This window comes from Clinocottus analis, unplaced genomic scaffold, assembly GCF_023055335.1.
Source record: "Clinocottus analis isolate CAN_PGR_092001 unplaced genomic scaffold, fCliAna1.0.p SCAF_7, whole genome shotgun sequence".
In the NCBI taxonomy this organism is placed as follows: Eukaryota; Metazoa; Chordata; class Actinopteri; order Perciformes; family Cottidae; genus Clinocottus; species Clinocottus analis.
The window spans coordinates 13,881,021-13,895,665 of NW_027176229.1; the positions used below are offsets into that span (position 1 = coordinate 13,881,021).

Below are 14,645 nucleotides of genomic sequence, written 5' to 3' on the forward strand. Positions count from 1 at the left end.
TGCCACTGTCTTTGCTGACGCTTCACATGCTCTCAATGTGTACATGTCTGTGTGTGTGTTTGGGTTCGTGCTCCGGTTCCAATGTTGGCGTGTAGGGATTTATGGGGGAGTATGTGTTTGTGTGTTTCCGCCATGTGTTTCCCAACCTTCTAGTGTGCACCCGCATACATGTTTGTTTGTTTTTTCTGTGTTCACCCTGGCTTCACTGATGCTCTCCTCTTAACTCTCTGGCAGCAACAGGACAGTTAATCAATCAAATATTTAAGCAGTGCTTCAGTGCTCAGTGGGTAGTCCTAGATTATCTGTGACTGTTGGCAGTGCATGGCGCAGCCACACTATAAGCCTTGTCTCTGACTGGAATCGTCACTGGGTGCCTCTCTCTCTCTCTCTCTCTCTCTCTCTCTCTCTCTCTCTCTCTCTCTCTCTCTCTCTCTTTATATATATATATATATATATATATATATATATATATATATATATATATATATATATATATATATATATCTCCCTGCCTTCCCCTTGGCCTCCGCTCAGTCTTAGCTCACTCCCACTAACGTGCAACATGTCATCCTCTTTTTCATTCTCACTCATTTTATGTCATTCTCTATCTCTTGTTTTCCTTTCTCTTGTTTGCTGCTCTCTATTCACACTCACTCTCTATGTATAATTGTGGCTTTTCACATTGACTATCTGACAGTAAGCAAGGCCCCTTAAAGAGCTCTCATCTTTATGTCATTGACTGTTTCCCTTTTTTCTCTCGTTCTGAATTATTTCTAGGGATAAGTCTGCCTGTCTCCCTTAGGGGGATCTCCATTGTGGATTACCATTCAGTTTTCTTCCAATTATCTAGTGGCTTTCGCTGCCTTTGACACATAATTATCAAAGGCCTAAATAATTGTCTTTATTATTGCCGGTGTTTAGATGTAGATTCAGCGGAGCAGTCGCAGGCATGGGAGCGTCACAGGGAGAGGAGAGAAATGAAGTATTTATCTCGACCAGAGATTAGCTTAGCATGCTGTTAAATGATGTCTCGTTGCTTATTTAAACTCCTCGTCCAGATAAGTAAACATGATTAATATTGTTCCATCCCTCCTTTATAATCACACTCTATGCTTGCACATACACATACGTGTCGCATATCACATTCTTCGTCAGTGGTGAAAATATAATTATGCACAACAGAAAGTCTAGAAATTAGCTGGATTTGATGCAACACTGTACTTTGCTGAGAGCAATGTGATGTCAGATACAATATACAGGGGTTAGAGACAAGTCTTTCTCTGTGTGAGTGTCTGAGTGGCTCCAAATGTGTGGGATGGCTATTTCATAGAACTTGTGAAAAGCTGGATTTAGTAGAATTGTGCCAACCAGGGGGCCAGAAATCCATGATGTTTGCCGGTCTCTATAGCAACCGGGCCCTTTGCACATAATACGAAGATACATGTTTTTTGAGGGAGTAAAAAGAGGGAGAAGCATTTCGTAGTTGAACCGGAGCTTGAGTGTATGTTGGGTGGGGGTGAACTCAAGTCTGCATCATCAGTTGTGACTCAGCTTTGTTATAATGGTTCACAGGAATGAGATGTGCAGTTCCAGTCAAATTAAATCGAAATCACAGAGAGGAAGTGTATTTCAAAACAGCATGTCACAAAGTTTGTTTTACACCTTTTTTTGTGGCACACTAAAATGTTAAAACAAAGTGGCTTTGACAATGGCTTTGATAATTTCACAGAATGTGACTTAATGTGTCTGTATTGTGCAGACGATAGGTGAAGTACATCAAGCTGGTGATACACATTTTATGAAGATGCTCTTCTAGTAAGGAAAGATGCCACCCTTCAAGCTGAGAACTCTGCTTCAGACCTCTGTGATCTGTGCATCGTTTCCACTTAAGCTTAAATTTCTGTTTGTGTTTTAAAGACGAAAGTGAAAGCCCTTTTAGCTTTAGGGATGCTATTCTGAAGCTGACCCTGTGGTCCGATCTCCCTCTGAAGTAGGCCATGGGAAAATATAATTTCCCTCATGGGGATGCATAAAGTATTCATAAATATTCTTTCTGCTCATCTGCCTCTGTCTGTATCTCATCTGTCTTGCTTTTTCCTCTCATTCCCGCTTTAGTCCTCATGTAATAATACGTTGGATATCCTATCAGCTTTCTTTTATAACCTTCTGCCTTTACTTTCCCCTTTTCTTAAATTTTTTCAAAACCAAGCCTCCCACGTTCAACCCCCACCTGAACTTTACTCTGCATATCCAGCTGCTTTAGCGTTAAAGGAAAGACCAGCAGAGCAGCAGCAAATGTCTCAACATCTGTGTGCTGGTTTTAGCTCAACAAGTATTTCCACATGTTTCTCTTCCTTTTTCCCTGTCCGATACAAGACTGATCACAACAGCTGGCCTGTTTCCTTGTTAAAGCTGCAGTCTGCGGTTACACAGTGGATTAGCACATTTAACGTTGTGGATAAAGATGACTAACACTAACTCACAGGCAAACATGGGATAAAAAGCACAGCATGATGAGTCATATTGATCAGACAGCTTTACATCGCTACCCCCTTGGGAGCATATATAGCTTCATGGTAAGTGGTTTGTAAGTTAACCATGAGTATCACTCACCTAGCAGAAGACACAGACATGATTGGGTTTTGCTTTCAACATGCAGACAACCACAGTTGTCATTGTGGCTTGTAAAACATGGGACCCAATGGTGTCAAAATCATTGTGGGTGAAGGCCACACTGCATAGTGCACTCTCTCCTGGAGTCATTATTTGTCAACCTATTGTTACCAACTGTTACCACAGCCAAACATGTGTGCGGAGGCAGTGTGGGAATGAGAGCTGTCAGAACAAGTGATTGATGAGCCAGTGCTGGGGGATGGAGTTCTCTGCTCTTTAATTTTTGGTTGAGCCATCATCAGGAAAACAACTCTTGTGTTGGAGAGTTGCTGATTTACTTTGCGGCCTCATTTCTGCAAATATACAACATAAAGTATTTTCAGATGGCAATTCACAGCTACTAGAACGCAAAAGTTTGTGAGGGAACGACACCAATCAAGTTTAGAGAGAAATAACTTCCAAAGCATCCAGAGGTGCTGAATATAATCAATTATTATCCCATAAAAAAAGTTAAAATATAAACATTCTCTCCAGTCACTTGTCTGCTTGATAAATAGTCTGTGCACAATTTAACATGCACTCTCCAAATACTCAAGTCCAGTTTTTAAGTTTTAAAAGTATTCATCCAGCTCCATCTACTCCAGCTTCACTCACATCTTATCAGCTGTGCCTCCTTCTTCCCACAGACCTTTATGCCTGTCTAACCGCTGTCTGTCATTCACTTGCTTCTCCACCAAACTGCCCCTAAACCTAAAGCGGTGCTCTCCAATCTGCTCACATTCATTCCAACATACACACATACACACACACGAATATGAGTATAGACTTTACTTTGGGACCAGTTTACTTTGGCACCAGTTTACTTTGGCACCAGTAACCAAATGTATTATAGATTACACTTTTAATTTAGAAGTGATATCAAGTGAACCATACTTATGTAGAGAACATTTTAAAAAAAATGTTGAGTTCAGATAGTTTTAAGGGCCTTACAATAGGAGTAGGGCCCTATTTATCCACTTGGAATGTGGAAATATTTTTCTAGTTCTTCAGACTTGGACAATGTTTTTGAGTCATGTGCTTAGTGTTTCCCACGGCAGTCCACTGTTTTCTGGCTTCTGCTAGCAGCCCTATACTCAGGGACTGGCCCATTTGGCTAGCGCCAGAAAACAGAACCTTGACTGACACCTCCAGTTTTAAAAGGTTGACTTTGCTTCTCCCACGGGCCCAGTTCTGCCAGAGGAAAGCATTTCAACCAAGCGTGGATGAAGAGGGAGTACAGAGAGGAGTGTGCATCTGTGTGTAATTGTATGAATTTTGTGTAAGTGAGTGAATGTGTTTTCGTGTGCAGCATCTGTCTCTACAGTTGTGTACTTGTTTAATGCTGGATTGTACCTGCTCTCTCAGTCTGCTCTACCCTCCACCCTGGCGCTACAGTGGAAGCCTTATCAGCTCCATGATGTATGAGTCCTTAGTGCCTTAATAGATTCCATTTATCTCTATACACTCCCACTTTAATTTGGCGGGGTGAGTGAGGATGTATTCAAATGCCCACCGTCACTTTGATGTACAGCCAACGACCAGCCAATCTAGCTGGCTGAAAATGGGCAGTGTTGCCTGCTGTGAATGTGTATAAGATGTGTAATTTCTTCAGCCATAGCGCCAGTCTGAGTGTCAGACTTAGATTCATATGAGCAGCAGCTTTAACCTTATATACCTTCCCAAACTGTGACTTTGAACAAGCCTTAGCAATATTTTTATTTATTACACCACACTATTCTAAACTAATATGTATTCTATTCTTACATGCATGTACCAACCTAATCCCTAACCCCTTCCTCCTTGATCAGCGGTCCCCAACCTTTTTTCCGCCACGGACCGGTTTCGTGTCAGACAATTTTTTCACGGACCGGCCTTTACGTTGTTGGCGATAAATATGACGTAATACAATGATATGACCGGCATAAAGTTATAAAGTGCATGAAAATACAACTCACCACTACGGCAAATTAGTGGGAGCCCGGAGCTTGTTTCTCTGCTACGACCCTGTCCCATCTCGGGTTGACAATGAGCCCTGACGTGTGTTGTTTATGGTCCAGTCTACTGACTCTACTCCGTCACTTAAACCTTTATGTGAACTCTGTAACTTAATTAAATCCCGCTTCACAAAGATAGGATGTTGGAAATGAAAGCAGGGTTTTTAGAGCTTTTTTGGCGATCTCAGGATATTCTTGCCTTGATTTTAATCCAGTACACAGAGTTGAAACGGACTTGTAAATGTAATTTTCGAGGTAACTATCACGTACCCTCTTGTCATAAATCAAGAGATTACATCTGAGGGTAATTTTTCAAAGTAAAAAAAAATTTTCAACCTTTTTTTTTTTTTCATTCATTCTTTCCCCGCGGCCCGGTACTAAGGGACCCACGGACCGGTACCAGGCTGTGGCCCGGTGGTTGGGGACTATTGCTCAAGTTGACACTTAAAATGAAGCTTAAAACTAGTTTGCTCTCGGTCCGTAGATATCCATAGTGTCATATATAGATGACCAGGGCATCACTATACTTAGTTCTGTTCGCAGGCTATGTCCATCCCCAATCCACCAGTTTCTTTCCCAGCTACACTAAACGTGTGCAATACATGATTGTAAACCTATTGTTGCAATTCTTGTTCTCTTTTCTTCCCGTGTTATCTTAAAGCCAAGCGTAGTATAACGGCTCGTCCCAAAGCCTACAGTACTCCTCGGGGTGGGACCAGCGGTGTGGGAAGTCTATTGTAGTGCTGTAACAAGTCCTTTGCGTGACATTTTCCTTTGCGTTGACATTCAGAGGGGAATAGGAAGACAGGCCTGCGGAAGCCACATTCTCTATGACATGTGAAGGGAAAGGGTATTAAGAATGGGGACAGCGGTACATGAACGTGCACAGAGGAGGGACATTTGCACAGAACTTGACAAGGACACGCTATACTGGAGCAGCTTTTTTATATTTCTCTTTACAACATTATGCCGTACACCAGGTCAAATCTGTATTCACTGTCCAGTGGGCCTGTGCTGTCCTCATCCAGTCGGCTGACAGAGTATGTTAGACAGGGCTATCATATGTCTTACAGCATAAGGTCTCTTTGTTGTTCAAATGTTATCTAAAACAAATGATATCCTCCTCAAAAGGGACTTTGTCATTAAAATTTACTAACAGCGTTTTGATTTGCTTTTGTGTCAGATGAATCAGAGGGAAATGCAGGTGAAGAGCAAAGCGTGCGCCGTGGCTCTGACTGACTCGGCTCACAACATCTGGCTACAGGAGACCAGCAAAGGCACACAGGACTGGATGCAGCAGGTACAATAACCACATATGCACAAATATACAAGCTGAAGGCAAAAAAAAGACACTGGAAACTATGCAATGGTTTATTCCTGTGCTCCAATCTCATCATGTAAATTCCCCAGACAGTGAGCTGAGGTGTCTTGAATTTTACTCCTCTCTGATTCCTCCCTGTGAAACCCTGCTGACCCTCACAGGTGCCCCTGACCAACAGCTAGATTTAGAAGTCATAGAGAACCATTGTTTGCATGTTTTCTCTCGCTGTCTTAAAAAAAAAGCAGCCCCCACTTTTTGGATCCTGGGTGCATGTCAATGAATAACTAACACAGTCAACCATCACTGGTGCGTGTGTGCGGCTTGGCATACATGTGCATGTATGCATGTGTTTGTATGTGCTTGTTGGCAAGCGTGTGAGATAGAAAGCACGTGCACATGTGCATTTGTGTTAGCTTCATTTTAGCACTTGCCCTTTCTGGTGTGACCTCTGCGCCATACGCAGCACCTGGGCTCACTCAGTATGCACATACAGATGAGGACCATCCAAGACCAGAGCTGCTTGAGAGCGGGAGATGCAAATGTCATGCACACACACACACACACACACACACACACACACACACACACACACACAACACGCCTTTTATTTATATTACTTCCTCTTTTATATCCCTTGCGTTTTGTTTTTGCTATTTCTGTCATCTCCCATTTTGTGTGTGTTACTTGTTGGCGAATGTGTATTTATGTTAGTTTAAGTGGTGGAGATTCAAGGTTGCACTGGCCCATTCTCCTTGTCTGGAATTTCCTATTTTTGATTCATCTAAGGGATGTTTGGGACACAGCGTAATTGGAATGTTAAGTGATTTTCTATTTGTGATGATTCCCCGGAACAATAAATCTGAAATAACCTTCTTTGTCCAGTCGGAGTAAGGGGACAGGCAAGGATTCACTCTCTCTCGTACTCATTAACCCACAGTCCTTTTTTGGCTGAATCAAGAGATGAGCCTTCCTAATTAAAGGGATTTTTTCTTGAGGGAAACGGAAACAAACCTATGTATGCCCTTCTGGAAGATGTACCCGATAAAAGTAATATATTTTACATACTCTTGATTTCCTCTTCTTTCAGCTTTATGTTTTGTTCTCCCTCTTTTCCTTAAAGTCTTAATTTGCTGCCTTAACATTGCAGTTGTGTGCTTATTTTTTCTAAAAGAGTTAAGACCACATATGTTATTAATTCCAAAGAAATGCTTATAAACTATGTATTTCTCTCATGTAGTATTTTAATTATAATTGTAGTCATTACATACATTACATACACAACCAACAAACCAAATTAACTTTAACAAAGTTATAAGAAAAGTAAATAGTATTAATGCATTTTATTCTTGCCATATCACTGATAGAACAATGGTTGTTCAGTATTTTAACACGATAGTATCTGCTGCAACCATAAAGGATCAATACTGCAGATCACTGCTCGGAGATGTACATTCTTTTTGGATACGTTAACATCTGATTGATATTGAGGAGGGAAAGAGGCAACATGATTGATTCATTATATTTTAAAAATAACTTTGAGTGTTTAGCTCAAATTCAGTATTTCATCAAATACCTGGCTTCTGTTCATGGAGGACAGTGCTAGTTAACGAGCCATGGGTCAGCATGGGGATTGAGGTTCATCCAAAATCTACTCTGTCCCTAGTCATTTACATTAGAAACCAAGACTGTGTATTTGCAATGGTTCCACTTAAAGGTCAGAGTGCCTTTTTGCTCCGCCAAATACTAAAATGTTAGGACTTTCGAACATTGGCTCAGTTTCCTGATGTTTGGCTTTGAATGATCACATGATACACACACATAGACACACTACAAGTGCATGCAGTTGTGGGTGTAGTGCAAAACATAGACACACAAGTGCATAGAGACCACAACAGTAAATGCATAATGCTCCTTTCAAACATCTCTATAAACATCTATATTAATACTCACACACAGCTGGATCTTCAACATAAACAACACTTTCACATTAGGGTACAGACACACACTCTCTCACACACACACACACACACACACACACACACACACACACACGGGAAGGGCAGACCAGAAGGTGCTGCACATCACAGAAAGAGCTATCAGTGAACATGCATACAACCCTGGGTGATGTATAAATGTGGGTGTCTGTACGAGTGGGTGCACATGAGGTCGGGGCACCCCAACGGTGCACTGCTCTGTTCTCATCGGACAGAAATAATTCCCTCCCTCCAAGGTTCAAGAGGTCACTGGATGGTGGGATGGAGCGATGAGAAGCAGAGAGTAAAAGAGTGGCGATGGGATTTAGAGATCAGCGCCTGCTGGGCCAGGTTATATGGACCAAATGGGTCAGACCAGGAGCAACTGACGTCACCACCAGGAGACAAAATACAGAGGGAAGGTGACAGAAAATAAAAGGGCTGGATAAGCAGAGACTGAGCTTGAAAAACTATATCCACTCGCTGAGACAGAAAGAAAGAAAGTATGGGAAACGTTCAATTATTTAGATCCCATTGACTGGCAAAGAGACAGCACAGGTTAAAGCTGTGGAAAAGGAAAACAAAAAGACAGGTAGGATATGAATGGAGTGAATACAGATGGAGGAGAAGAGATGAAGAGATGTATATGTGGAGATAGATGAGTAGCATAGTGAGAAGAAGTGAGTGAGATAGAGAGAAATGCGAATGATGGTGTACAGCTGGCAGCCTGTCACAGTCTCCAAGGTGTCTCCTGTCACTGTGCTGGCCTGCTGTCACACTCTAGTGGCCTGCCCAGAGCTCACATACACACACGCATACACATACAGAGTACACTATGGTCATGAATAAACCATCCTAATCCATAGAGATTATAAAGCAACTGGAGGAGTTGGGAGAGAGAGGGACACGGAGAGAGTGAGCAAAAATTGATACTCAGGACTACTTTCTGAGAATTTGGGTTGCAGGCTGTCATGCTGTCATCGTGTTGTGGTTTAGGAGACTTTTGTATGACACAGAGTTTTCTATCATGGGACTAAATCCTTTGTGCGTTCAGAAAAAAAAGGTAGAAATACTGGTTGACCATTGAATGGATAAGCCAACTGTACACAATTGCAAATTTGCATACTACACTACTTTATTCAATATTTGCATTCAGGACAGTTTAAAAAAAGATTCAAAAGATAATTCTGAAAGCTATTTGATTATCAAATCACCCTTTTTATGTTTTATGTTTTATATTTTTTAGATTGAGATAATAAAAGTGTGCAATAACTTTGGCAAACCCTGAGTCTATAGTGTATTCTGTTGAATGCAGGCTTTGGAACATAAAAAGTAGCCGACACATCCTTTTCTGAAGGGGCTGTGTGTATTCCTGTGACACTTACTGTGTAGTGGATACAGGCCCCTAAGAGGGACCTATTTGGTCCTTGTGCAGACTCCACTAGATCCCCCCGCCATCAGCTGATTGCAGTGTGTTCTGTCCATTACTCTTAAAGTGTGTGCGTGCAGCATGGGTGTTCGTTGTGTATGTGAAGAAGAAGGCCAGCCACTGTGACTTGCAGCAGGTGGTGGATCTCACATACACACACCCACAAAGACATACATGCACAAATGACAAAGAAGAATCAAAAGCATCTCTCATCGGTAGAGGGGTAGACCTGACACCTGCTTGTAATTTACACCCTCAGAGTGTACTTTTAGCTTCATGGTTAGCTTCATCACTTAGCTTTAGCTTCTTACTCAACCTCTTGCAGGATCTTTTCGGACTGTCCATGCATAATGTTAGTAATGGAATTCAAGTGAAACTCAATGCACTCTGCAACAATGTGTCTTGTGTTGTGTACAAATGCAACATGCATGTGCGCATATCCAGCACAAACCAAAACAAACCAGTCAAATCTGTTTACATGTTTGTTTCACCGACTGCCTTTAGTTCAATGGAGCCATTGATCGGCGGATGAGCTGCTTGAAGTGATGATGCTATGTGTCAGAGGCAACCGATGTGATGTGCCATCCTTTTGTCAAGTCGCCCTTCTCTAATCCCAGCCAGCAGGTCTTGCCTTTATGTGACTGCTGTTATGCCTGCGGTCTCCCACAGCACCGTGTGTGTGTGTGTGTGTGTGTGTGTGTGTGTGTGTGTGTGTGAGTGCGTGTCTGTGTGTGTGTGTGTGTGTGTGTGTGTGTGTGTGTGTGTGTGTGTGTGTGTGTGTGCGTGTTCGTGCGTGTTTGCGTGCGTACTTATGCAAGAGTTTGTGTGCACATGTGTTGTTGCCTTGACAAATCTATTCAAACCCCGGCCTCCCTGCCTCCATTGGTGGTGATAGTGGAGGTGAAGGAGGAGGGAGGAGGGCCCTTTGAAAGACTCCCCTCCTTCCCCTCTCTCCAGCCGCCTTCAGCCCACTGCTCCACAGCCCAGCTGACATCTTCTTCCAGACAGACTGAATGAATTAAAGGAGATACAATGAGACACTTGATGTAGCAGTCAAGGAGCCCCACTGCTTCTGTGCCGCTCTACACCACTCTGCCCTCAAGCCCAGGCTCAGAGGAGAGCACATCTAGGGCAAAGCAAAGGATCTAAAAATACACAATATGCCACTGTTTACCAAGATGACTTGTCATCTTTTCCCAACATTAACCGCCCACCCCTCATCTTTCTCCCCACCAACCCCCCTTATCTCTCTGCCGATCTTAGTTGAACACTCTTATGTGATACGTCTTTTATGACTATACAGGGCTCAATTAGGTCTCATGTATATTCAGTGTCAGTGTACTTTTTAAATATTCACACAGAAAAAGTGTGTGTGTGTGAGTGTGTTTGTTTTTCAGAGGGCTTGAAGTGGGAAAGATGTTTGTATGTTTGTCTCTCAGGTCCCTCTCATTTTTGGACCAGGGTTGGCGTTGCTGAGGGCAAAAATGCAAAAGAATATGTGTCTCTGTGTGTGTATTTGAGTTTGAATGGTTCACAATGCTGCACAACTTCGTGGGAGACCCCCTGTAATGCAATCACTGACCCACACACATGCACACACAAGCATGTGCAACACTGTAATGGCTGTCAGGGGGCCAGGGTGAAAGTAAACAAGGGCAGATAAGCAGTGATTCAGAAGGACGCCAGCTGCACATTCTAATCTCTTTACATTTTCTCTTTCTTCTATTTAACTTTTATCTTATCTGGAGAACGTCTTCTCCAAACATTCCTTCTCAGACTCCCTCTGTCCCTCTCTCCCTTTTCCCCTGTTTTTGTACTAATCTTACAAGCCACAGCATACCAATCCACATCGCATGGTCAAAAACAAAAACATACTTTGATATGTTGTCATCTGACCCAGAGATTGAAACCTCAAAGCATGGGAATCGTACGTTGTTTTGAAAGGTGGCTTTGATGCAGTTCATTATAAATTGTACCTTAGGTTTAACACTTATGTGTTTGAAACAACCTAGTAGGTAAAAAAGAGGCCGCACCACACAGACAGACAAAGACAGCAAAAAACAGATAAAGAGGTCTTCTCTTCTTTCTGACAGTAGAGTTGTCAACCACAGGGGGTTTGAGAGGACTAGGGGTGTTTGCAGGGGGTTATGGGTCAGCAAGCTGGGCAGACACCCTCCCCCAGGGCACCCACTGATCCACCATGGTAGAAGGCCTCAGCTCTCAACCACAAACAAACGCCAAGCTGTCTGAGCAACATGTCACAGAGCTTTTAATTGCTTGTTCCTGTCTCTCTCTCTCTCTCTCTCTCTCTCTCTCTCTCGCTCTCTCTCTCTCTCTCTCTCTCTCTCTCTCTCGCCCCACCTCGCTCTTCCATGCACACACCTCTTTCTCGATCATCGTCTCTCCACTTTTCTTTCGCATCTGTCCCCTTTTCTTTGTCTCCTTTACCTCCCTATTTTCGCTAATTTTTTTTCCCCACATATATTTTTTAATTCCAATATCTCTTGCAATTTCAATAAAACTTGCCGCAAAAAAAATACATTTGAATAACTTGTGAACAGACTTTATTTGTCTTTAAGCATTTCTTTCTGTCTGTGTGTGGGAGTAATCGTGAGGAATACTGGTTGGCGCTTATTCCCAAACCTTCCAAATGCCATAAGTAGTCAGTTACATCTTTTGTAGAAACAACAAATAGCATATGATGAGACATTTTTTCTTGTTGTTTTCAATAGTCAAATTACATTTTTTTTTCTCTCCCTACAGCACTGTTCCAACTGGGTGTCGAGTCCAGAGCCCCTGGACACACCACTGGATGCCATGCTGCCAGACTGCCCCCGAGTCTCTGCAGGTATCGAACAAACTCAGTAAAACACACTCCAACAGTAATAACATTGTTACTCAATATCTACCTTATTAGAGGTGCTATGTCAATGTTACCTTAGCTGAGTGTTTATTGTACAGTCAAAGGGGGAAAAATGGGTTGCACTGTGAGAAGTGAAGTTGGTTGCTATAGTAGTGAGAAACGTGCGTTACCAGAGGCTCACAACCAGTGATACATTTAAAAGCCCATAAAATGTTAATTAACCATCAGTACATGTCCTCTTAAATGGAACCGGTAAATGGGGGATATGGCTTGAAGTCAAGTGAAAATATTTTATATCGAACATCTTCTTAAATTACAGATATGCAAGTAATAATAATACATTTGTCTGTATACGGTATGTGGTAATCAGTGGGATATAGCATTGTAGATAACAGGGTTCAGTAGGTGCGTTGTTGTGGATGTGTTGACAGTTTTTCTTCTGTTTGTTTGTGTGTGTGCGTGCGCCTGTGCATGTGCTTGTGCTTGTGCGTGTGCAAGGTCTTAGTAGAGCTGATTGAGAAGGATCATTGTCAGAAAAAGTAGTAGATTATCTTGAAACACAAATACACACAAAAACGGAGCTTGTCTAACACACGTCACAGAAATGTGCTGTTTGATTTTGTTTCTATTTTCGTCCTCTTTGTCGCGCCATCTTTCTTTTTCATCATCTACTCTGTCTTCTATAGTCATTAATCCTCCTGTGGTGTTTGGCTTCCTGTCCCTGTGCCCTCTCTGTGGTGGACTGGCCTTGATGATGTCATGGCCATCATGAGAATGTGTCCTTAATGTAGGATTAGGGATGAAAGCTGTAATCCTCAACATGACCGTTGATAAGAGATGATGATTGCAGTGTTGTTTGAAGAGTGACACACATATGGACAAGCACGCAGAGATGCACACACAGAGAAACAAAAAGAAAATCTGAACAGGAAAAAATCTATCTGTCATAAGTATTTAATGCACTTGTTTTTACTCTACGTACATGTTTAAATAGTGATTCTTACATGTAGTACATTAATACAAACTCACTTACATCTTTGTCTCATCATTTATTTCCTTCATCACTCCAGCACTCCTGCTTTATGATTTTATTCACTTCAAAGCCCCTCTCTGACACCATGGTGAATGTATAGGTCATCTCACACATGCTCCACGTGTTAGTGAATACATCTCCAACACTGCTATCTCATCTTGGCCACTGAAACACCATGTTCCACACGGAGCTGTGTGCGTGGGTGGCCTTAACATCTACCAGTGAATCAGTTTCTTGAAATGTCATCTAGCCTTCAATAGAAAACCCATACTGTATTTCATCTTTAAATGTCAGTTTGTTACCTTGATTTTCTTATGTCTCTTCTCAGTGACTGCTGTCGGTCAAAAGACAGCAACCTTTGAGCCCAGATATTGCAGTCTTCTTTTTTGAAACTGTCGTCATGCCTGGCATTGTCCTATCACAGGCCTGTTTGACACACCATCCATCTGTACGTATGCACTATTGACTTCTGCTCTATTGACTTTTGCTACTTTAACCAAGCTGAATAGATCTGAGTCTCTGGCCTGTTAACAGAGCTGCCAACTCTTCTTGTATTTGGTCTTTTGGTGGCAGCTTCTGATGTCAAAGGTTGCCTCAGTCGCCTTTGTGTCCTTGGCAGCCTGGCAGGTTCATAGGCAGCAGCTATTGTGGTAAGAGTCACAGCAGAGCAACAGAGGTGACGAGGTTGAGAGAAGGTTGAGGGAAGACTGTCAGGGCAGCGTGGCCCGGCACTTCAATCAACCCAACAGTTACCTCTTCTGCTAATATGTGTGTGTGTGTGTGTGTGTGTGTGTGTGTGTGTGTGTGTTGTGTGTGTGTGTGTGTGTGTGTGTGTGTGTGTGTGTGTGTGTGTGTGTGTGTGTGTGTGTGTGTTTGGTGGGGGGGTTCATCGTGAAAAATCTCAGCAACAGGAAACAGACCTGTGAATCCTTGTTGTCATTCACGCACATGCAAGTGCACATGCTCATATGCATGCACACACATCACAGTGTGAACCACTGCTCTTGTGTGAAGCCAGACTGCGCCAGGCCCGGGGTGACTTGGCTGCTGTGGGGAATGGCATGTGATCACACATACACACTAAGATGACTGAATGTCTAAAGGCTAACAAAGTACTGGAAGTGTACTTAAATGTCGGCACTGGGAATGATCAGGCAGTGTGATGGTAGAACTGGTTGAGAGACGAGTCTTGCCGTTTCTCTCTTTCTGTCTCTACTTCTGTTCTTCTTTCTCTCCTTTCTCTTTATTGCTTCTGACTTTCACAAAACAAATCTCTTCCCTCCTCCACTTGAATTCTGCCTCCCTGTGTTGAGCAGTGATGATATTATTGTGTTTCCACGCTGCTAAACTCTTGTAGCAGAGTGGAGGCAGAGCTGGTCC

General features: G+C 42.6%; 1 protein-coding gene across 1 annotated transcript in view; it reads left to right on the forward strand.

Moving 5' to 3' along the window:
* arb2a (ARB2 cotranscriptional regulator A) overlaps window positions 1–14,645 on the forward strand; it is a 143,202-nt gene that overhangs the window by 87,331 nt on the left and 41,226 nt on the right. The window contains exons 9-10 of the mRNA XM_068566427.1: window positions 5,830–5,946; window positions 12,133–12,217. Coding sequence (XP_068422528.1) covers window positions 5,830–5,946; window positions 12,133–12,217 — 202 coding nt within the window. The remainder of the gene's footprint in view (window positions 1–5,829; window positions 5,947–12,132; window positions 12,218–14,645) is intronic.